The following is a 24,913-nucleotide window of genomic DNA, read 5'->3' as shown; positions in this document are numbered from 1 at the left end:
TGTAGAAAGGCAAAAGTGAGGCTAATGCTTGATATTCAGTTAATCAATGTATCTAATTAGCACCACCTGGCTCCAACTTACATTCCTAACTGGTAAAGGTTTTCACACCCTGCTTCAGTCTTTTGGTTTTTGGGGATATTAAAGCTGAGAATTAAAGACATGTTTCCCTTTTTCAACCATGTTTAAACAGCAAGGTAAAGGATTGACAGTACAGTGGACCCCTGGTTTTAGTGGTAGCTAGCCATTTGCAATTAACTATTCAGTTACATTTGGTTCAAACATCAAATGTACCACAGAAGCTAATGTTTACAGTGTTCCTTATCGTCACTTCTGGTTGTACAGCCAATCGGTGTCAAGGAAAATGAATGACGCTCCTGGATTGGTTGCTTTGCAAATGCCAGCCAATAGCAAGTCAAGCAGCATTGTCCAAAGGTTTTTCAGCTTCCCCAGCTGCATTTTCTATTCAATATTTCAGAAATAACCCACAAATAGGCTAATTTTTGGCGTTAATTTCCATAGAAAAATCTGCAAATGGGTGAATCCATGAATCCTGGACAGAAAACAGGTGGGGGTCCACTGTAATTCACTCAGTAAGTAACCATCAAATATATGTAGCAGGTATCACTGATTGTATGAAACAGGCAGCATCTAACATACAGGATATGGATGTTACCAATTCATTTAGCATAACTAGCATGTCAGTGTAACTTCTGTTTCCTTCAGCCAAAACGAAAGCGAAGGGAAAATAACACCTCCAGGTTGCCAGACAGTAATCTAGTACAGCGTAAAAATGCCTTTTAAAAAGAAAGTGCTGACATCTATAGACCTCAGAGCTGTCCGTCACAGCTGTCAGAAACCTCCAAAGGTCCAATTGTTCACTGTCACAAGAAACATCTCTGCGATTCTCCCTTCTCACTTCCTTTTTGGTGAGCATCAGCAGAATCCGGCCCATACCCCTCAGATATAATATTGATCCTGGACTGATTCATTTTTGCTTATACCAAGTGTAGCAGGATTTAAAGCAAATAAACAACGGGCGGCCTTGAGGAGGCTGCACTGTCTCCTCTCCACACACACACACACATCCTGCAGGAAGCTGAGAAACAGACACACACGGTTTGCTCAGGTTGAATCAATTTAAATATCCGCCGCACCGAATAAGAATTCATGTTGCATCGGTGTGTCTCGGTAAACAGTAATTACAATCAGGACTCCCCTCTGTGCTGGGCTTTCAGAAACTGGTTCCATAAAATCTGGCTGGATGGTTTTATTGTCTCTAATATTGCAGAATGCTTAAAGACGTTTTGTCCTCAAGCTTCAGCATGAAAACAATTCAGCTTCTGAGGGGAGAAAGCACTTCTGAAATCTGCTCGTCCTCTTCCTCCATATTTTGTCTGACGACAACATTAGGGTTGTAATTGAGCAGCAAGTGTAGATGGTTGTGTGACCTCGGGAGAGGTTTATATAGCTCATGTTTGTTCCCCCAGAGCTCCTTGATGAGGTACTGTGCTCCTGTTCCTTCCTAATGAAGCCTGCAGTTGCATTAATGGCAGACGTCTTTAACAGAACTCCCACACAGAAGAAAACAATAAACGGCACGCCACCGCTTTCTGTCACAGCTTGCCAAGATAGACAATACGCAACGCAGCCTGCTCGGCTATCCCCAACATATGTTTGTACCACTGTTTGCAGAAATGTGCCCAGCTTATTAGGCGCACACACACAGGATTGCTGTGAAGTTTCCTTCAGCTAATGCAACTTTAGTTGAGCACTCCTGAGCTGATCGGAACGTTTCACAATAAACTTTGCAACCTGTATTCATGACGTTGTCCTCAAAAATACAGGATCATCTTCTTTACATTTTGGGCCAAAATGCAAGTGGACCGATTCGGTGAGGTCTAAGGCGGAAGTTTGTCTCTTCCCAACATCAGCCAAGGCTGCTACTGTTGCATAAGAGGTGATGAAAGTAAATGTGGGATAAAGGAGCTAAAAGACACTGGGAATGCAGCAGTTTAGTCCACAGCTACACTCTGCAAAACATTTTCCTTTTGCTCAACTGCCCATGAATATGTTTAGGTCTTTTTGTGAACAGCCAGCTTCTTTAGGATGTGTCACATTGGTAAGTAAGCACTCTTCCCCATTTGGCCAAAGCATAAATGTACTAAAACTTTTCTTACAAATTGCCTTTACATTTTCATCAGATGAATGCATTATTGCATTATTAATTGCCAAACTATTACCAAATTAAAATAAATGCTTGAAATATATAACTCTGCACTTTTTGAACTGAATTACTGACGTTTACGTTTCTAACAACACTCAGATTTCCTAAGATTCATCTGTTCTAGACGCAGGCCAATGTTAGATCCTTGCACTATCATAAACACACAGTTACTGTGCTTTTACAGGACCAGAGTATTTACATTCAAAATGTAAACAAAGAGTAAAACATGATTTCATTGCATTTATTTGAAAAGAAAAGTCGTGTTCGCTTAAAATGCTTCACTATGCTCAGATTGCATAAATACTGTCCAGTATAACCTGCTCCTCTTGTTTATTGTAAGCAATTTTTTTGCAGCAGAGTTTTAAGCGAGATAAGTATACATAAGAGCAAAAAACTACAACTCCTGCTCCGACACGTGTTAGTGTCTGAAAAAGTGCTATAAAAATCTGAATAATTATTACAAATTTTAAATGTTTGCTATTATTTATGGGAAATATGAGCCTCCATGCCACATACATGACACTATTGGGTATTTTTTGCTCTTCTGTGTAGCAACAAGATCTTTAGAGAATGCTTACCGACTAAAGAAACTGCAGCAGTATTTCTGCAGAAAGGTCATTAGTGTGTTAGAAACCATATTTGATGGAACTGTAGCAATGAGATAACATGAGAAATAATAGAAATAATGCAGAAATGTATTTCCTCATAAGTCCAAAGTATGTGTGTGTCTCTGTTCTCTGTAAAGACGCCACATGGGATTTTGCTGAGAAACCAGCCTCGTCTCACTTGACCAGCTGTGCTGAAAGCGACTAGCTAACAAAATATTTACGTAAATGCTAATGTAAAGTAGGAAAGTACAAGCCCACTGTGAGCCCGTGATATAATTGAGGAACTGCAGTTCTTGGCCGGTAACTTTATCTGGAAGCTTTCCCTGTGCTCGCCTAGCCAAAGCCCTGAGAGAATATCCAATTTATTAGCTCCTTATCCCTTTCCTCTTCAGCTCCAAAGACATTAACACCTTTAAGTTTAAAAGAGTAGCAACATCACCTTTAGCAACACTTCTCCCTCATCTCTAGAGTATCAGAGAACCCCTCGGCGAGGAGTCATTCGAAACATGCAGTCCGTCCATTTCCAAATCGGAGTTCAGGGTTCTTGGGGGCGCAGGCTTCAGACTATGTCATGTCAGCAGCTCTCGACAGCTAGAGCCAAGGGGGGTGCAGGGTTACACAGCCTGGACATCCTGCCATGTGGAGGGTCTTAGACTGGAGCTGTTTTATTAGCGACTCCCAGGGGTGGTTAGGTAAGGAGAGTGGAAAGCTAAACAGAAATAAAGTTGGCGTTATGGGAGGGATGTGGTAGTCGAGTAGAGCAACCACTCTGGCTGCGAGAGCGTGACATGTGTAGTTTTTCAGCGAGAATACCACAGCATGTTGATATCGCCTGGCGGTAACACAAACTGCTGCTTTAACAAGCTGTGATTGCTCAAAAGGCCAAAAGCATGGGGGAAGAGGAGTGGGGAGGGGTAAGGCTTACACTCTCAACATTTATATTTCATGCCTTTCTCATTTAGGTTATGAATTTTGTATAACAAGCTGGGAAGCCGAAGCAAGTGCACATCCATGTAAAAATAGCGCCTGTAAATGCTGTGATGTCACGGAGCACAGAGTGGGTGGTTAACCAACGCACAAATGCATGACTTGAGGTAGATACACCGTCTGGGAGTGTTATCCTCCGTGAAATGGCTGCAATTTTGGGTAATTGGTCTCCATAAGCCACTGAATGTTCTGAGCTTCCCTGACAAATGTAAAAGCCGTAGAAGAGCAGCTGCCAGACCACAAAGAACAAGCACTTACACACATTTTCTGTATGACAGAGTGAAAGGGCCACAGAGTGGAGGAAAATGTGCGAGTGACAGAAAGGAGCAGAAAGAAAAGGGAGAGAAACTTGCTCTGTTCTGCCTCCTACCTTTGCTAGTATCCATCTGTGCTCCATTCATACTGTCTGGTAAGACGGAACGCTCTTTTGTCTCCGCTCTCTCGAGTCATAAAGAACGCATTTGCTAACAGAGAGCCGCGGCGAACATATTCTTCCACCCACAGTGGCTCTGATTACAGCTGTTCCTGTAATGGCTCCTAACAGCCTCTGTTTCTCATCCTCACTGTTAGCTTCGGACCCCAACACCACAAGGAGACTCTCGTCACCTCAGGCATTCTCTTAGGGCCTTAATGTTTGATCACCTTTCCCGAAATCATGCCACCCCCCACCCCCAACAACGCCGTCTTTTCGTGGACATGAGAATGTAGCTGTAGGATCAGAGGTGTCCCATTTCTAGCTGTCCTTTTTGAGAACAAATCTTTATATATCCCTTAGGGTGTGAGGTCAGGCTGGAGGGAGTGTAAATGGAGAAGAGCTGGGACAGGGACTTGATGATGGGCATGCTGGCACAGGTGACCGGCGGAGGGGCCGGGGTGGAAAGCTGACCAGACATCTCCCAGCAGGGGTCTGCTCAGAGCAGCTCTTGGGGGGGGGGATGCTTGGAGCTGGCGGCTGACAGAGTCTCTACAGGTTTGGCTGTCATGTCCAGGCTCACTGAGGCTTTGAAATAACAGCAGCATGTAATGTGTGAGATCCATCCAGCTCACAGCAATGGGTCAGTACACACAAACCCTGTCAGAGTGGTGTAAAGCTGCCCTGAAAGACAAGGCAGCTGTGGAGCAGACCAGACCATTTAACCCCCAACATGTCACTTTGTACATTAGCCAGCAGATGGGAGCCGTCTCCTGGTCTCGTGTCACTGATAGCGAGGAGAGACGACTTCTCCCAAAATAAAGATATCATAGAGTCCTTCTGTGTTTCGCTTAGTCAACGAGCCTGTTCCCATTGTAACGAAACACACTTAAAATATTAAGGATGCACGATATTTGATATATCAGCGTCAACATCGTCATCGGCCGGTATCAGACGTTAATTATATTTTAGCGTATTGGCAAGTAAAAATATGCTGAAATTAATAGCTGATGTTTATTTGCATCTCAGAACAATTTGTGTTTGTCTTTCAGGAGAGGGATGGTATTTAGTTATGTACAGTAACAGTGATGGTGATGCAGCTAAAGATTTGTTTACCTGAAGCAGAGAGGCAATAGTGTGGTCATGTTGAATGGTTAGGGAATTCTATCTATCTATCTATCTATCTATCTATCTATCTATCTATCTATCTATCTATCTAATTAATAAATATCAGTTATCTGCCGTAACAGTAACATTAACATCTGATATTGATATCAGCCCAAATGTTCACATTGGTGCATCCCTATGAAATGTAATGTAAACCATCAACTTGCAATAAAATTAGTTGCTATGGTTATGTTATTGTTTAGCATGTTTAGCAATTTTGAAAGACAATACTAGCAATAGCACTCAGGAGACTGAACTCGCATTTTTACATATTAATGCAACATATAGCCAGCTGGTCAAAGTCTCCTGGCAGCAGATGCTCACAATGGACACTAATGACGTTACCCAACATGCTAACGGTCACAGAGAGGTGAAAGCACAGATGAGAAAGAGAGGAATGAAGAAAAAAGGCAGATATCGGGTTTGATATCGTTGTCACCATATTTACCAACCTTATTGGCATTGCAAGATTTTCTAATAAATTTCTAATATTGTGCAGCCCAGTTGATAGCACTATTTGAGCTAAAGTAAGAATGTGTAACTTCTAGAATCCATACATTTAATTAAAAAAGCTAGCCATGCTAACTGCTAATAAAGAATGCTAAGGACAGCTCAATAAATGAATTATGTAATCATTTTTATTGATTAAATGATTCATAACTGATCAGGACAGAAAGGCTGTATAAATTTTTTTGAATGTTCTTATATTTTCTCATAGTTCGAAAGAAAAATTGGAATCTGTTTAATCAAGGTTTACAAAAACCGGAGCTCTGAAATTGTCCAGAAAACAATTTCTGGCGCATCTTTATAATTCACCTCATAACTAAACATATTACTGTTCCATTTAAGTACAATGTAAAAATGATAGCTTTCATTAATGTCTATATCTGTAATTACATTATATTCAGGAAAGTTTTGACAATATATTCTGATTAGTTTCTGATCTAGTCAATGAACTGTTGTTACAAAACTGTATATTTTTGTTCTCTGTAAACTTTTTTTGACATTCAGAGTTCATATGAATGTGGTACACAGTTTTATCCAAAGGTAGTGAAATACGCCTGCCATAACTGCAACTGCGTCCAACTTTTCTGTCCTTGCCCAGCTCCTCTTTCTCCATTAAATTTGTGCTAAAGCTGCTCTACAAACACATTATAGGCATGTTCATGTAGTTAAAGTAACACACAGATTAAAGTACCCTCTTAATCCATGCATGAGGTAAAGTCATCACAGGATGAAAGTAAAGACATCCTGAAAACAGCAACTGGACTTTCTGGAGTAAAGGAGTTTTCAGAAGTGTGTGAGCTGAAGCCAAGCGTTTCGCCACGCACCGACTGGGGCTGCAACACGTGTTTCTAGTCAGTCATTCTGGCAGCCTGGTGAAACAACAGCCAGTCGTTAGCAGAACCAACAGGCTTCAAACACACAACTGCCTAGTCTCAATTACAGCCACATGCTCATAAAAACCCACAGCTAGTTACAAACAGCCACCCCTTTGCTCCCCACCCACATCTGTATAGTCTCGTCAAACTCAGTGAAAACAGACCTGCTTTGAAACTTTGAATAAGTGCCTAAATTCAGGTCCAAAATACTTTATTCTCAAGAAAAATGCCATCTAAAATAGGTATTTTTCCTCCTTTTTTCTATAATCTGTTTTTGGCTGGCGAAAGTGGCCTTTTTCCAATTTTTCCGACAGTAAATAGACAGGAAAGAGAGGAGAGAGAAGGGGGGAAGACATGCAGTAAAGGTAAACCCAAGATATCTGTGAAAGAGGCAGCGTTCCACCCACTACGCCACGGGACGCCCCATCCCAGAGTCAGGATTGAGACAAATTGCAATAGGCTTCTGTCCACAAACGTTTGCTGTATGACAGCCTCATGACTGTCATGTCATGACATACTAACAGCTCAGTTTCCGGCCAGGAAAAATGATATTCCACAGCAACATGACCAGGATGACACTGACACTTGTTGACAAGCAACAGCTGCTTGTCAACATAATTTGTTTTAGCCACACCTTTTTAAAGTCTTTGGTTAGAAACCAGAGCAGAAAGACGATGGATTTGATCTCTGACCGTCATGATCAGTGGAAGAGACAGAGGTCAAAACAACATCAGATTTTATGCCAAAATATAAGCGTTAGATTTTATACAATTTTCCAAAAATGGTATCATCAAAAACCAAACGTTTGATTATCCATGAAATCAACTGACTTAAGTAAATAATCTTTCTGCTCGTCTTATTCTACCACTTGTCACCTCTGTACCTAGAACCAGAGAGATCACACATCCACAGCATCATCCTTCCAACTGGGGAGCGCGAGAGACGGAGGGGTTGGAAAGAGAAATCTGTCCCCAGAGTGTCATCAATCTGGGCCTCTTTCTTTTCCACTCTCAGATGGGCCAGCTGGTTTTACACACATCTGTACCAGCGCCAACAGGCAGCCTCCGCAGATCGGGTTCAACGCAGCTTGTACTCGATGTTAAAACGATTTCAGAAAAACCCATTCCTCAGGGGGTAATAGCTCGGACGCGAGGATCGAATGGCTGCAAATCTGGCCAAGTATCAATTTGCATGTAGGCCTTTCTCTTCCTAAACCCTCGCTGACATTACAGAGGCAGCCAGTGTGTCTACGTGCATGTTTGTCAAGTGCCGTCTCATTACCCCCTTCCCCGCTCGGGTTACGCTGCAGCCAGATTAGTGAGACTCTCGGGGAGGGAGGTGGGCTGAACCCAAGGTTCTACTACTCATCTCTTCTCTGAGCAGCTTTTGCTTCTCAGAGCTGCTGCGTACGCCGTCGTCGAGGTGGCGACGAAAGCGCCGCTCGATAAGGGCGAGCACGCACCGAGCTCTCACTGTCCTGTCTGGCACTCACGGGCTGCTCTCTCAAGAAACCATCCGAACGGCCACATCAACTAGGCTTTTCAGCAGAACACCACAAACACACTGAGAGCTGTTGGCAGGCTCCACGGCGATGAGCTACGGCTGTGGGACTTGGCGAGGGAGGGCTGGTGTTGGTGGGGGGATTTGAGCTGTTTATTTGAACTGCGCCGTCGTCCAAACAGTCAGCTGCCTCTCTGCTCCCTCTTAAAGCCCTGGAGCTTAAGCTTGGATTGCGGTGTTGGTGGGGAGAGAACAACTTGATATCCCCCTTTGGGCAGAGGCAACCCTGAGCTTGGGTTACTTTGGTTTGGGGGGGGGGACAATGCGGGCTCTGTTCGCGGCCTCCTCGGTGAAGACACAGGCTCAGAAAGGCTAGCTAGTGTCAAATGCAGCCAGGGGGGATTCATGCATCACAACGGCGCTCGGCAAACTGTTTGAGCTCCGGCTTTAGAGAACATGACTTCCTAGATTTGCCTCTAAACGGCCCGGCATAACCCGCCCACCCAATCTGAGCAAGTTGAGAGCTAAACCAGACGTGCCGTCCATGCTGAAGCAACAATCTCCCCCCCACTCCCGGCCTTCCACTTTTGGGATTTTGGTTTTTTGTTTGACACTGTTTACAGTAAAATCTGACACGTGGAAGAAGGAGGGGATGCTAGAGCTCTGAAATCAAATAGCTCCCTCCAGAAGCATCCTAATCTGTAACAGATGGTGACAGTCTGAGGGATGTTGATAGATCTGGGCAGGCTTCTAAGAACGGATGCCAAAAGCCTGTGACGACGAACGAAAAAGATGGTGATAAAATGGAAAATTCTGCTTTGTTTAGATCAAATACACATGCTTTAACGATTCTTTTCCAGGATACATGCTCTAACTTTACACACTCACACACGCAAAACACCCACCACAATTTAAACATGTCGTCTCCAGCCAATCTGCTCAAGGTGGGGTGGGGTGGTGACAAGAGCAAACCCGACGCAAGGGGGGGATGTTGAGCCGCGCTCTGCCAGCTACAGCTTCCCAGCACACCTAATGGCTGATTGAGCAGAGACAGTAGTCTGTGGCCAAATAATGAAATGTGGGTTGAGCGGGATGAAAGCCATGCCTCTCTCTCTCTCTCTCTGTGTGTGTGTGTGTGTGTGTGCTGGGCAGAAACACATGCGAGGGATCTACAGAGTTCTGCTAACAAACCACGATCCTGCTCTGCAGCCGTCTCTAATCTGCCCCGAGGCTCATCAGGGCTTTATTTCTTCACTGCATATTTATGAGAATCAGAGAAGGGGCGAGAAGGGGGAAGAAAAAAAAAAAAGCTAACCTCTTTTCTAGTGGGAGCAATTAAAGCCGTGCTTTCATCAATCCTGATCAGAGTCTCTGTGCTCTTGCTCTGTCTGAGCTTTTCTGTCTTTAGACTTTCACTGCTTTCTTCTGGCATCAGAGGAGTGAGCAGGAAAAGCCCTCCACCTGACATCTTCCCTTACAACAAACAGACAGCGCCGCTGGATTGGAAGGGGGAGTGCTGCTTTGTGCTAGGAATGCAATAACAATGAAATCACTGTTATGTTTTAGGGAAATATTTACATACGTATATATGTGCATATCTGTGAACTAATTGCTGTACAGGCATATTCATTAAATTACAATATATATGTTCCGACGAGTGTCGCTTGTCCGATTATAAGTCCCTAAATAACTTTCAAATTATTATGCTATTTATGTCATTAAAAAATCATCATAAATAACAGAAATAAAGTCTTTCAAATATCCATCTGTTTGTAAATTATCTATATAAAATGTTTCACTTAGTTATAAAGTTCCTGAAATCAATATACTTTGCAGCAATGTTTAAATTTATTGAGTAGGTTTGTATTGGGAAGTTATGCTATGTGTGATACTTATGTCCACAGTAAACACAGACTCCAAATAATGAGATTGCTTCAGTGGAAGAAACTTTAGTTCTGCAATAAACATTAAGTGTCACAAACTTATTACAGGCACAGGATGTCAATGTATGGTTTATTTACAACATAAGATTGTTGTAAATGATGGTAATGCTGTTCAGATCAGTAGTGAGGACCATCTGCAGCTGGGTCACATGGAGCTGCTCTAATTAGCCTGCTAACATGCAGCAGAGAGCAGACTTCATAGCATGGCTCTAATGATGTTCAAACCTGGGGATTTCTGCAGTGTGAGGTGATCACAAATGGAAAAGTGTGGGCATCTGCTGCTGGAAGGTCTGCTAAAACATTTGGTATGGATTTGAACTGATACTGCCTGGATGTTTGCTACAACCATCTGGGTTTGCCGCTGTTATTGTCTTTGAACCAGTTATGTTTATTTTTGGATGATGCAGTTTTATGCGAGTTGTAAGGTTTGGTGTAGAGTTTGGTGCAACTTAATGCAGAGTTAGTGTGGTACACCAATGTTATGTCCTCATTGCACCCAAAAAAGAGTCGGGTACAAAATGGTCAGAACAACAACAAAAAATCGCAGCCTTGGCTGTTGAGAAACAAATGCTGTGGTTAGCAATTTTACCCAGTTCTAAAACAGCGAAGAAAATCAACATCATTGTTCACAACTTCTCCTTCTTTTTGCTGATTGGCCATAGTTGAAAATCTACCTGAGAAATCCACTTCAATGGGGAGAAATCCCAGACCAAGCAGTGGAGGGAGATGAGAATTGAGCATCATTCCAAAGGCAACGCTACAAAAATTCGACCTGCATCATTTGTAGCAGGTCGATGCAGGTGGAGCTTAAAAAAATTACTTCTAAAATCAACATGTGAAAAAGTCAGCTCTTCCTGCTAGACTTAACATCAACACCGTGTAGGGCTGACCTTATTTCTTCAATTAACCGATTGACAAATGGATAGTATAATGGGTTTAGTCTTATTTATTATTTTTGCAGAATTTGACCCAAGTGTAACTAAAACTGTGCCACTTGAGGAGTGCTGGGTAGAATTTACAGACAATGTTTATTTTAAATGTTAAATGCTAATTTTATATATTTTTTATACAGTTTTGGCTTAATTACTACTCTCAAAAATATTGTTCTTTCACCAATTTCAGGCTGCATACTCCAGTTAACAATGAATTAAACATTCTAAAAGATTGAATAATTGATTCATCAGGATTGATCCGATCAATCATTTCAGTCATTGTTCTCTATGCTGCTTTTTTTTTTTTATCTACCTTCATGTGTTACCTTAGAAAAGCTGAGTTCTTCACTTTAATTGTCAAACTTCAAACATTTTCTTAAAGGTTAAACGACTTAAGTCCATTTGTCATGATAATTCCAGTCCTTCAGATGCTTCAAGTTATTCAGTCGAACTATTAATATTTGCAGAAAACATGGTGGCCGACAGAAAGAGCCGTGAGGAGCGACAGAGTGCTGTCAGACACACATGGCGGATTCACAATAAAAGGCTCATTTCAGGCTGCCACTCCTTCTCTTATGCATTCACACACACACACACCTCCGAGGTACCATGTGGCCTCATTAAGGTGGTCGGCTCTCTCTCGCTCTTTGGCAATGTCACCTTAGCCACAGGGACCAAAGAGCGATACAGGCATAATTGGCCTGAACGCACCAACAGCGAGCTGGGAATGGCTCAGTCCTGGTGTGTGTGTGTGTGTGTGTGTTTGGTGCTTTGACCCTGTTAATGCTGCACAGTTGGCAGGAGACTGGCTAATGCCACATTGGATCAGTGAATGCTGCTGGTGAAGGGGAGGGGACGTCTCCTGGGGCAAGGAGAGTGCTGCTTTCAACACCTCCAACTCTTTCCTCACTTTCTCTAGTTGGAGGCATCTTCATGTCAACACATGAGGTGGTGACATGGAAAAAAAAAAAACACAAATAAAAAAAACATGGCAGCTAAAATAAAATAAAGATTATTTTTGGCTTAGTGCGAAGTAGAGTAAAAAATGTTATATATTGTGGTTGAAGATGGTGCTGTTTTGGACTGGAAACGGTTCAGATGATCAGTTCTCGGTGCACGTTTCACACAGGAAGATTACTGGTGGTGCACCGCCTCCTACTTCCATTTCCGGTGTGAAAAAGTCTGCAGCTTCTGTGTAAACAGCAGTTGATGAAAATGTTACAGAGAGGTAAAGGTTTGAAAAACTACATTTTTGAGACTACTGTTATTTTTAAAGGGGCTATACGTGCATTTTCCAAACACATAGTGCCATTTTATAGGAACCATGGAAACACTCCAGATAAGTTTTTGATGAGGGACAAACTTTGCAACATGTTGCAAAGCTCCAAAGAAAGTTAATTTTTCAATTTTACCACATTACATAAAAAGATGGTAATTCGGCTTTAGTTTTGTTCCCACTGGAATTAGCTGCTAGCTAATCCGAATTTCAATCAAAGCCCCGTTACACAAAACACAAACTATCACTTGAAACACCCCCACCAACAAAAAAGTTGTCGAGGTTGGACCTAAATTAGGATAGTTCTGTTCTTACGGTTCGTTACATTTCCCCTGAAATCGATCCGTATTTCAAAGTAAACTACCATTAATCCTTGGGCTCTGCCTGGACGGCTGCAGAGTCTGCCACAGAGGTGCGCACAGCATAAAGCTGCTCACCATTCAGCCCTGGCTGGCTGCTAAACAGCCACGTTTCTCAGCATGGCGGAGGGCAGGAAGGGAAACAGGGGGGCTTCAGCAGGAAATCTAAGGCCTTTCACTTTGATCTCTGGAGCTGAGCCCATTCAAATGTTTGTGTTTGAGATGTAGACCTTTAATTTTGGCCTGATGGGTTCCAGGCTCTTCGGGTTTAGCCTGGCATGTCGGATATAGGAGTGTTTACACAGTCTCCCTGCAGCTCTCCTGGTGCTGAAATAAGTGCATTAAGATGGATGGATTTACTTAGTCTCTAACCTCAGGGACCGAGGGAACAAACTCTGAACGACCTCTTTGTGCTGCAGGAGAGGACAGAGGGAATCTGGCACACACTGCAGAGCCTTTCAAAGCATCCCTCTCACCGACCGCTCTCCCAAACGCACTCATTCATTCCCTCAGATATTCAGCAGAAATTTGTACATCTTCCTGGTTGCATTTAGCAAGCCAAACATTTGTATAAGAGATGTTTCTCTGCAGAAGTATTGGGGGGAGGGAAAAAAAAAAAAAGGGTTGGCTCATAAAACCGTAAGCCAGATTCATTTTGAAACCAAACAAGAGAAGCCGGAGTAATGACCCGCAATCAATACAGGCTTTTAGATGTGATTTTGAACCACGTACAGCTGGAAAATGTTGCAGTTATTTCATTTTTCCGTGGAGGCCGGGTCTATTGTTTGCGCCAGCGAGGCAGTAAATCAGCCGGAGCTTCCCTTGATTTGTTAACCTTTGTCTGGCTGTGTCAGCAATGAGGTATGGCTGCAGAGGATCTCCCCCCCCACCCCTCACTGCCATGAAATACAGCTTCTGTCTCTATAGTTGCCCCCCCCCAGTCTGGGGAGGGAGGAGGGACGAAGCACGAAGTACCAACACATGATATTGAGCCTCCCCAGGAGAAAAGGCTGGATTCTAGTTTTTGTTTGTGTTTTAGTGGCATTTTATAGCCTACTCAAGTAATTATGTTAACGTCAGTTGTTACAAAAGCTGTATATATCAAATATGACTTAAAAGAAATTAGACTTTGTAACTTAAGGCCTTAAAATTGGGCCTCTGTCTCTTTAAAAATTCCTGCTCTTTCTGAAACTCCGCCTTCAGGAAGTCATCACAACATCGCTCCTCTATTAACCCTTAATCAACATTTTTACCAGCGTTGCACTGAGTTGTAGCTTGAACAATGAGCTTAGAAAAAGTGCAGCTGCTAATTGCTGCCAGCTAGTCTGAAGGAGCTGAATGGGGGAGTTACAGGGAGAGCTGCTCTGTGAGCTGGAACCTCAGCTTGGAAACTGCAGCTATGAGGAGGAGCTGTGCCTCAAAGGTGGAGCTAGGTCTAACCAGGTATTTTGTACAGTTTAATGGTTGCCATGGGAGATTAAAGGGTTTCTCAAACATGCATGAAAGACTCAAGGTATCCTTTCAGGTATGTTTTTGATGAGGAAATAACATTATAACTTGACGTAAAACAACAAAAAAGCCAATTAACACAGTACTGCCACTTTAAAGAATGTTTTTGGCTCAGTGTATTGACATGCGGCAAAGGTCAACGGGTCAGGACTCGAACATGTGACTGTCGTGTAGAGGACTGAGGCCTCCGTACATGGATTGCACGTTCTACCCCAGCTCCACTGCAGCTCCCAAAAGTGCTGGATTCTGTTCAGTTCTCCTACAAGCCCAGCCAAGCAGCTCTTCTTCTTTCCATCAGGCTTCTTTATTCAGTAAAAATATTACATTATGCCAGCAGCTCCATCGCCGTGACCTCACAGAGGCGGTCTCTGACTGCTGCCGTTTCCCCTGAATGCACAAAAGGCCAATAGCAGTCGGGTCGTCTTTCCACCGCGCATCCGGTCAAGTTCCACAGGCAGCCTTGATTTCTCGACACTCAAACCCACACAGACGGCAGAGGTCAGCGCGAGGGCAGAGCGGGGAGCCCGGGGGGCAGTAAACCAACACTGGTGCTGCGAAAGGCCAGCCCTCTCTTTCCAGTCCACTGAGTGAGTTAGGAAGCTGCCAGGGTGATTTGTGGCGTGATTGTTGCTCTCTATATCACTTGAGATTACAGCAGGTGGCGGCCCCGCAGCCTGGAAGCGCACACGGCTCTATCAGCGGTCCTCCCTCTCAGGGAAGGGAGGAAAACAAGCCCTCGGCTCCCTCCCACGCGGGAGTGATACGCTCACAGGCAATTTTGCTGCCAGCGGAGCTCTCTACGACGATCCAGGGAGCTCTTCAGCTCCGATACGTGCCACAAAAGTTCACCTCTGCTTCTCCATTTCCATGATTTTTTTTTTTTTTTTTTTTTAAACAATGCCATCATCGCTGCAAATTACACCTTCCACATGGCACATTACTCTCTCCCCCCGGTGACAGGCATACTCAAGCCTGACACACTTCACTAGTGGCGCTCTTCACACCGGCGTTAGCCCGAGGTCTCACTGCAGCGCAGCTTCATTTTCACATTAACTCCAGTAAAGCATGCTGAAATCAGCCCTGTGCTGATATGGAGGTTTGGAGGCGGTGGGGTGGGGGGGACTGGGAATCCCTGCGCCGTGCACTTTAATTCACCCCCGCACTCAACTCTTCATCGTCTCACATCGAAGACGCAGCTGCTGCAGGAGACGTCTCATGAGGGACGTCACTCTGCGATACATCTACCAGATGAATTTTTAAAAGACACAGCACGAGTGCTTACCAGAGCCGGATCGATCAGCCGTTTCCTGGCGGACGCTGATTCCCGGGTTTCATTACCAGCTGACCTGCGGATTGTCATTTTCACCAATTTTTGTGGTCTTTTCTACAAATGCTTTAAATAGAAGTAGTAGTGTGTACATATATATGTATTTGTGAGTGTATTTTGTACTTCTACGATTCTGGTACGCCGTAAATCCGGCGCAAAAGCAACGTCTGCAAGCAAAAGCAATGGACGACGTACTTTTGCTTCAAGAAACGATCTGTATTAGAGCCAGAGCAGCAGTGCGTTAATTTCAATTTACTCATTACGTAGATTTTAATGCAATTCATCACTTTTGTTTTTTGTTTTTTTTAACATTCAAAGGTCCGGCCAGAACTTTTGTATTTAAATGTTTCTGGTACGCCCGTAAATTCGACGCACAAGCGACATCCACTAACAGCGACGGATGACAAAGTTTTGCTTCACAAAACTATCTGCATTAGAGCCAAACTATTAATGCATCATTTTCACTTAATTCAGTACCAGTACATAGATTTTGACACATTAGCATTTTTAGTTCTGTATAATTTTTTTTTATATGCAATCTCTGTATTTCTGGTACACCCATAAATCCGACGCACAAATTAGTTCAGTCTTGATATTCGCACTAAAAATTATCTAAGATATTTGCACTAAAAACTAGACCAAAAATACATGATAAGATGTTGTGTTTTACAGTGTATACACACACTTCTTTGGGACTGGAATGTCCTGAATTAAAGTTTTTTGAGGTTCATTTTCCATGTTCAGAAACTCATAATGCACACATTTTAAGATAATCTATGCAACCTCTTCGTCTCACTGCCGGGAAAAGCTTCACATACTTAAATAAATCCCACTGGACACCATTTTGATTTCCATCCTGTTACATTAATCCCGTTGCTGGACTACACGGAGCGGACAGAAGACTGCAGAGTGAGCTCAGGTGACTCAGTCCCTCTGACAGCGTGCGGATTGACGGATGGAAGATATTTTTGTCCTTTTCGACACGGCTTTAATCATCCGCTAGACGTGTCGGCAGACCTTTGAGGTGACGTGCAGCGCTGCTTTGTCAGAGTCACCATCTTCTCCCTGGACGGCATTCACCGCGCTAACAAGGTTCTCTCTCTCTGAATTGCACCCACGGCAGCTTGGGAGCGGCCCAGTCTTCAGAATAGCTGTTTATTTCTCCAGCGGCCGATAGACTCTGTGACTGCCGCTCGCTCCCAGGCAGAGTAAATGAATCAGGGTTGGCTAGCTGACACCTGCAGGTGCATCGACAACCGTGGTAATTAGAGATAACATTTAATGACTCGGAGCTAATGAAATCCATTCCTGGGCAAAGGGAAGCCGGAGTGAGCAGGAAGGCAGGAGGACAAACACAGAGGCCATTCGAAGGCTGATGGGCTCCACTTTAGACGGCACTTCTGAGCAGATGTGAGGAAAACAAGTTAGATTATCTGCTGGGAACACACCACGTACACAGCACCGCCATTGTTTGTGTGTATGTGTGTGGGGGTGGATTGAGGTTAACGTCACATCCTTACACAAGAGTGCTGAGCGATTACACAAATATACTTTAAATCAGGACTGAACTGATGAACTGATGCACAGTCGGTGTAAACACCCTGCTGCAGACGGCAGACCCAAAAGAACCAAAACGCCAAAGGAAAGAATGGCGAAGGGGAAAAATGACGGGGAAAAATACTTGTAAACAAACCATTCTACATGTTCATCTATGTAAAGCCCTGCATGTCAGATCATTTTACTTTGTAGTTTTCCTGAGTTACGGACATAGACAAAATTTCCGTAACTCAGGAAACTAATGTAATTCATACTATATATTTTTTTAAAGCTGCAGTATGTAACTTTTACAAAATTATGTTTTTTTCCCCATATTTGTTAAAACTGTCACCATGTTATGACAAGTACAATATGAGACAGATAATCTGTGAAAACTCGAGATCCTCTGCTTTCGCCCAGCACTACCAGTACTAACTACGGAAACAACCAATCGGTCGGTCAGAAACAACCAATCAGAGCCAGAAGGAGGGTCTTAGCGCCGTCAATCACCCTTGTGTATGCTGCTCAATGTGCAAATGGTGGAGAAACAGCTTATCGTTCCAGGAAAGGTGTTTATCTGCCATCAGCTAACGAGCCTTAGCATTTGTAGCTGGCTGTGTTGTGGTGAACCAGCCTGTGTAACAGAGGGGGAGGGGGAGCGATTGACAGCGCTAACACCCTCCTCCTGGCTCTGATTGGTTGTTTCTGACCGAGTAGTTCGAACTGGGAAGAAGGCAGAGGAGCTCGATGTTTCACAGATTATTTGTCTCATACAGACAATCTGTGATGATAGTTTTAGTAATAAAGATGTAAAAAACATATATTTTTTATAATGTTACACACTGCAGCTTTAACGTTTGCTTTGCACCATGCCCTCACTGATTGCAGCTCTGATCCATGTTAGGACCGTTGGACTCTGATGAAATGCGACACATTCTGAACGCCCAAAAGAGCAAAATGGCTCCAATCAATCAGAGGCACAAATAGGAATTTGACAACTTTCCCTGGTTTAGATCTGATCTGATCTTTTTCTGCCTTTATTCATTAAAAACTAAGTGAATGCACCATTTTCAGGTATAACTGAACTTTCTCGACTTGAGTACAGAGCGAATAAAGGTTAGACACATGCTTTGATGCAATAAATGAGGATAATCTTGTAATCCCTTCCTTCCTCTGTTGCTCTCTCAAAGACCCTGTTGCTTATCTTCTGTCTTTTATGTATAATAGCACTTAGATGGGAAGAAGAATCAGAATTACTAAAAATTGGTGGAAAAAGGGAAATTGGCTGGGCTAAACCTGATTGGTGTATCTCCATGAAATGAGTCTAAAAACCATCCTACTGGTAGATATTATTTATTATAGTCAAACTTTGTTATTTTGAATAACAAAGTCTAACAAAACACTGAGCTGTGCGAAAAGTGGGTACAAAATATCTCGAATGTGTGAATGAAATATGTTGGGGGAATGTTTGATCTTTTTTTGTTTTTGTTTTTTTTTTTACCCAGAAACGTCGGGTATGAATGGTCCAAAAATGCAAACATGCAAATTAGTGAAGGAGCAAAAACGGTCAGCAGAGAATGAGGAGCAGGTGAGAAAGTTGAAAGATTAGAGAACCACATCACACCTCTGGTTACTCCAGGCTCATTTTCATTTTCAGTCTCACAGCAAAAGGGAAAAAAAGTCTTTAGCTAAATACCAGCGATCTAGAGAGCCTTATGTTATGGTACTTTGTCCCAATCATGGTGGTTTTACTGTAATGTTTTGTATCTGAAATACGTTTTAGGCTCCCACCAATCAGAGGTTTTAACAGAAGACAGATATTTAACTTCTTCACCAACCTGTTCTGCTGCTTTGGAGGTTATTACTGCTAATAATCACCAAACCAGTCAGTTGTTATAATAGCTTTGTCTGGATGCTGCTTTTCCTCTTATTTACTTTCCCATGATGAGGATTAGAGAGATTTAAACTTTTTTTTTATTGTATAAGCAAACAAAATACAATTTTTTCTTTTTAAAGAGTTCAATCCAGCAAACAAACTGAGACTTTTTGCACCTGCCTTTGAGCAAATATTGACACTGAGCACGCCGCAAACGAACTCTTTGTCGCTATTTTTGTTGGAGCTGCCGCTTATCCCGAGTTTGGGTTGCATTAGAGCGCTGGTAATCCCTTCCAACAAAAACCTCCCCGACTCTTTTAATCCCAACACCAGCCTCCATAAAAATACCAGAGCTCTTTGCTCCTCGTGCACCTGGATTCTTTTACTCGACACGCATTAGCATACGGCAGGAGGGAGGAGACGGCCGTGGTAGGAAGGGAAGAAAAGAAGGGATATTTAAATGCAAATGGAGGCCAGGAGAGCGGTCTATCACAGAGCAGGGAGAAAGCAGATTTTGTGAACTGTTTCCCGACTGAGGTCCTTTCATAGAGAGGGGGGTAGAGAGGGTGGCCCTCTGTTGGTTTAGGCCGTACAAAAGAGGTCTTAATCCTTTCAGGGGATCCAAATCAGTCACCAGAGGAGCACGTTCAAAAGGAAAACCTCCCTGTTCAGCGGCGGTGATTGAGCCGAAAAAAAAAAAAAAAAAAAAAAAAATCAAGCACCAAAGGGAACCCGACGCCAGAATGTGGGAAATGAGCGTGGAGGTCCGCCATCATCGGCAATCGGTCCCTTTCCAACCACAGCAGTGGAGAGGTCGTGACCCTGGTTTCAGAGTGTCCCCCACCCACCTCCTGCCCTGAAACGGTGACCCCCCCGCATTACGGAGGAATGTCCATTCACGCGGGGCACCCCACAATTATCCGCGAGCCGGAGAAAATAGGGCTGCTTCTAACAGCAAATTAGTGACTTGATAATGAGGTCACATGTGGTGTTGGCACACTGAGACCGTAAACATATGCTTCCCCTGCCCTCGCTCTGCTCCCCGTTTCCTGCGCCGTCTGCAACTGAAGGCCGCCGACGCCGCCCGGTCGCTAAATGTTAGCCGCTACACGCTAACGTCAAAGACAAGCACGTATACAGGGCCAGGCCTCAGACTCTTCACAGCTTCAGCATTTCATGGGATGACAACTGTCAGAGCCACGGGTCAAAATGTCAACCTGCGTCCCAGCTCAGCTCTGCAGCCTGGGTTTAATTGGATTACGTGTGTGGCATCTGTTTAAAGTGACAATACAGCCTCGTGAAGTAGAGATGCTCAGACTGGGCTTTTTCAGGCCAATTTCTGTGACGTTTGTCTTCCCAATTCTGATTGTGGCCAAATCTAACACGCAAAATTGAATGCCAAGATTATCCTGATTTATGAACCAAAGCATGTGCTCCCAACCTAAATCTGGTTTTTATTAAACTCAAAAATGTTTTAAATCCACGATGTTTGGGAATGTGTTGAAAGATTTAAAATGGCAGCAATTTGCAGCTCTGGTGTATCTAATAAATAGGAAAAAGAAAACCCAGAGTTGAGAGAAATGGGCAGATTTTGATTTTTGCCCTCTAAAACACGGCACACTTTCAGAATCCATATTCAACAATATCAGCAAGACGATGACGTTGATGATGATGATGCACCTGCAGCTCCGCAGACACATTTCATAACAAGGAGTTAAAGAAAACAAAAAAAAAAGAGAGAGAGTCTGTACCTTTAGCTGTGGCTGTGCTGAAAAATTTCTCTGAACTGGCATCGGAAACCTGGAAAAGAGAAGAAGGAAATTAACACAAACATTACGTAAAGCACAGAATCATTTCTCCAACTTAACACCTTCAAATCTATTCTTCCTGTGTGGAGCCGTGCTCCTTCAGAGGGAACATCAGGGATGAACCCCATTTCACAGGATCATCCCTCCTCTTGTCCCTCGGCACTTACTGCAGGTAGTGACTAAAATTTTGCACAAAAAAAAAAAATTTAACATTTGTTCAAGACGTTCATCAGTTCTTATCGAAACATCCTCTAATCGGCTTCTATGTGCCACGTAAACAGTTAGCAAACCTGCTGCAGACATTACTGCATGGCTTGTTAAGGCAGAACAGCTGTAGCCTAGTGGCAAATACATCTTTAATGTATATGAAACATTTTTTGTACAAAATATGTGGTATACAGGTGCTCAAATATTTAACAATTGACTCAATTAATTACTTAAAGTGCACTGCCTGCAAATATATCAGTATTTCACATGTTTGGTGCATTTATTTTTCCAGTGTAATGAATCAGAAAAAAAAAATTAGTTTTGTTTTTTCTGTCTTTGTGTCCTTGTGACGATGTATTTCAAAAGATTTGTGATTTTTTTTGTGTGTTTCTATTTTGTTGTTGATAACTGAAAATGGCGTCAAACTAAATACACTGTCACACACATCAAACTTCATATTATACATTTTTTTTGTGATGCTAACATAATTTTAATTGGACATTTTCACTCATTCTATTTTCTTTTTCAATATTTGATATTGATTAGCAACATTTAACAGTGATACTAAAACAAATACAACAGCATTAGATTACAACAAGATTACAATGTTAATGTATTTGCTGAGGCATAAATGTGCCCTAAAAAAAATCAGTTTTGAAGAGTTGGAAAGCTGTGTCCCTGTAGTTTTCTCTTTTTTTCCTAAATATAGGATTGAGTGCTAAAATTGGGAGTTAAAGGGTGAAATGGGAATCAATCTAAATCTGGTTGAAATAAACACTTAGCCCGGTTTTAGAGCAAATTAAATTACTCGACTCCACAGGATGAGACCGTCTATAACGCTTGATTTTTAATCATTTTCAGCCCATCCAGGAAAACCAAACATGCTGTAGTTCCCATTCCCACCACTTGGTGGCACTGTTGCCCCGTGACAAAACAAGCCGATCCGCGCGCACGGCTCCCCGGCTGAGCACCAGCAGGGACGGCGTGTCAGGGAGAAATGAGCAGAGACGGGATTTAAACCAGAATTAAACAATAAAAGCTTTGCGTGTTTGTAAAAGCGCAAAGAATAACAGTGTCTACACCGAAACGCCGCAGGAAAACCAAGTTACAGATTAGCTAGTTGGAGAGAATTGACAGCAGCGGAAGGAGCACGCTTCGTCTGAGAGGAAAACTGACCCGAGTTCATTCTGAGGATGTAATGCATTTCTAATAACTGTCTGGGAGGGAAGATGCGCCGCGGGATTAAAGCGAAAAATGTCAAACACCCGATCTGAGTGCAGCGCGATGCTGCGTCCAGTGACAGCTGGATGCGCACTGTGCTGCGGCTCAGGCGGCGTCAGCTGCAAAGTGTTGCTCCAAATTCAAATAAAACAAACACATGCACTGTCCTGCTTTATTCCTAATCACGAGTCAGGCGTTATTTCACACACACACACACACACAAAAATAATAATCTCGATGCAAACAATTAAAGCTGCGGGAAACAAAAACAGCTCATTTTTGGCCATCAACAGACAATAATTCGCAGGTAAAAGCGAAAGAAAAAAAAAACAAACAGCGCTCATACCTTTGATTTTGGGGAAAAATAGCGAAAAGCAGAAAAGTGAGGCTTTCTACTTTGTCCCGCTTCACATTCTGCTTTTTAAAGAATATAATCCACACAGGAGGCGGCGACGTCTATTCCCTTAAAACGTACCACAGCCATGCAGGAAAAGAGAGCGACGGATACAGAGCCTTTCCAAGAAAGAAAAAAAGAGGAATCCACAGCCGCTCTCAGCTACTGCGCCTTTTGGACAAAGGGAACCATGCCTCCCGCTCGGCAGAGACGAAAAAAATAATAATAATAACCCTTCGCTTCCCGACTTCTTTTCCTTTAAACGTGCCTGTTCCCGTTTATTCTCCTGTCGGGAAGTATCCGCGAGCGGTAACAATCAGGATCCGGGAGGCTCTGCGCGCAGAGAAGGGAGCGGAGCAAAGCGATCCAACAAAGCGCACGGTCGGTTCCCTTCAGCAGAGGTGAGGCGAATCAAAGAGGTGGAGAGAAAAAAAATAAAAAACCTCACAAGCCCAGTTGAAGCTGTGTGTTCTATCTAAAAAGGGTTCCCTACGACCATGGGCGCACAGCAGCCTCTCCCCATCCGTTTCCAAGAAGCTGACAAACTCCCATTCATCCAGTGAGTGGCTGCTGCTCCTGCTGCCTGCCTGCGCGGCCCGGGTCCTCCCACTTCCTGATTTCCAGGCGGACTCGGATCCAGCCTCAGTAGCACTCCTTCAGAGGATAAACACACTCGTGTGTCTGGGCTTCCGAAAAGCTGTGGCTGAAGGCGCACGGCGATCTTTTGCGTATATGGCGCGCAAAAGGAGAGACAGCAGCGCTCCAAAGGTACATAAGGACGCAAAGAGAAAGAGTGAGAGAGAGGAGGAAGGAGAGAGAGTGAGAGGAGGGGGGCTGAGAGAGTGGAGAGGGAGGGGAGAGCTGGGGTAGAAAGATATTCTTTCACTTCGTACAGAGTGAGATGATGTCAGCCGCTAATGAATTCCCCAGCAGGGTGCTGCTACCGTGAGAGGAGGAAAAACAAAACGCTCCTTTATGAGCAGCTTCCACCTCCTTGCAGCCCACAGGCGCTGTCTTCCAGTTGTATCGGCTCCCAGTGCTGTGGCCTGGAGGCAGGTCAGCGGGGAAAATACAAGAGCCTCTGAGTCATTCAACCTTCCCCAGATTTAAGCTCTCCGGCCCACTGTGACAAAAACCTCCAGCTCGGAAAACAGCAGACGCGGATCTGCCTTGGAGAGCTGGTGATTACTTGGTAACTTTGCCAAATCCTGGAGATTTGGTTTTTCTCAAGGTAATTCCAGTACAAGAAGCAGGACCGTTTCTGGGGGGATGAGGGGGGTCTTTCTTTTGCCCCTGTTGTTTCCACTGGAAATAGGGAGCCAGGGCCAAATCAGATTACCAGGGTTGGAATCTGCCCTGCCACGGCGGCAGTGAGGTAATTGTTGAAAAGACCTTGAACTGTAGATGGAGTTTTGTGATGGACGGTTGAAAAACATTTCTTAATGGTTGATTATTCCCAGTATTTAGTTTCTGCTGCTCACAGGTGGAATCTACACTTTTGTCTGCTAACATACATTTAAAGCCAGCCATTCAGGGATCATCACAATGTTCATAAATTCATCAAATCAAGATAACGTGGGCAAGTTAAACTTTCATTCTCACACACACACACATGCATCCTGATTAGTCTATCATGCATGTTTGTGGATTGTGGAGGAAACCGGCGTTTCTAACTAGAGCCACACTGTCTAGAAACCACAGAATCTTCAGGCTTTATGGTGAGTTTGTGAATCTTTGATGCAACTTAGAAAGCAGCGTGGCAAATCTACAGAGGGCGCGGAGTGTCAACTTGGCTTAAATGATTCTGACCTCCAAGCTCCATCAACATTTGGCAGTTTGGTAGATTTACAGCTTTAAAGGTTCTTCTTTTCTGCCCTTTTCCTTCTGCACCCTAATAGCAGACTGTGCTGTCATGGCTCGTCTAATGTGAATCAACTGGGTGGCTGGGAGGTCAATAAAAATTACAATAGATCCACACCGCAGAGGTCTTCTTGAACAACTCCGGAGCAGAAATCGACTTAACTCAGAGCCACGACTCGAATGGATTTCTGGGTAACAGAGACACTAAAGGGCTCTACGTGGTGAAGCCGAACTGCCGGAATCAGATCTCACTGTCGTAATTGCGGGACTAAAATTGTGTCTTAACCCTACATCGTTCGTGTGCTTGTTTATGTGGAAAACAACCCCAGCTAGTTAACTTCCAGAAGCCGGTTTTTCACCCAGAGAGCAGGACGGATAGTTTTGA

The 24,913-nt window shown here is 43.6% G+C and overlaps 1 protein-coding gene across 15 annotated transcripts in view; it reads right to left on the bottom strand.

The window, feature by feature from the left end:
- The window catches only part of auts2a (activator of transcription and developmental regulator AUTS2 a), a 335,460-nt gene that overhangs the window by 20,622 nt on the left and 289,925 nt on the right, over nucleotides 1-24,913 (bottom strand). For 14 of the 15 annotated variants that reach the window (XM_016674296.1, XM_007557979.2, XM_007557978.2 and 11 more), the window contains one exon: nucleotides 20,790-20,838. In XM_016674296.1, the coding sequence (XP_016529782.1) occupies nucleotides 20,790-20,838 (49 nt within the window). Of the gene's footprint in view, nucleotides 1-4,189; nucleotides 4,465-20,789; nucleotides 20,839-24,913 lie in introns of those variants that run through there. The other variant, XM_007557985.2, reaches the window with a different exon arrangement.

Source organism: Poecilia formosa, unplaced genomic scaffold (genome assembly GCF_000485575.1).
Source record: "Poecilia formosa unplaced genomic scaffold, Poecilia_formosa-5.1.2 Scaffold93, whole genome shotgun sequence".
NCBI lineage: Eukaryota > Metazoa > Chordata > Actinopteri > Cyprinodontiformes > Poeciliidae > Poecilia > Poecilia formosa.
This window is presented reverse-complemented; position numbering and strand designations above follow the sequence as displayed.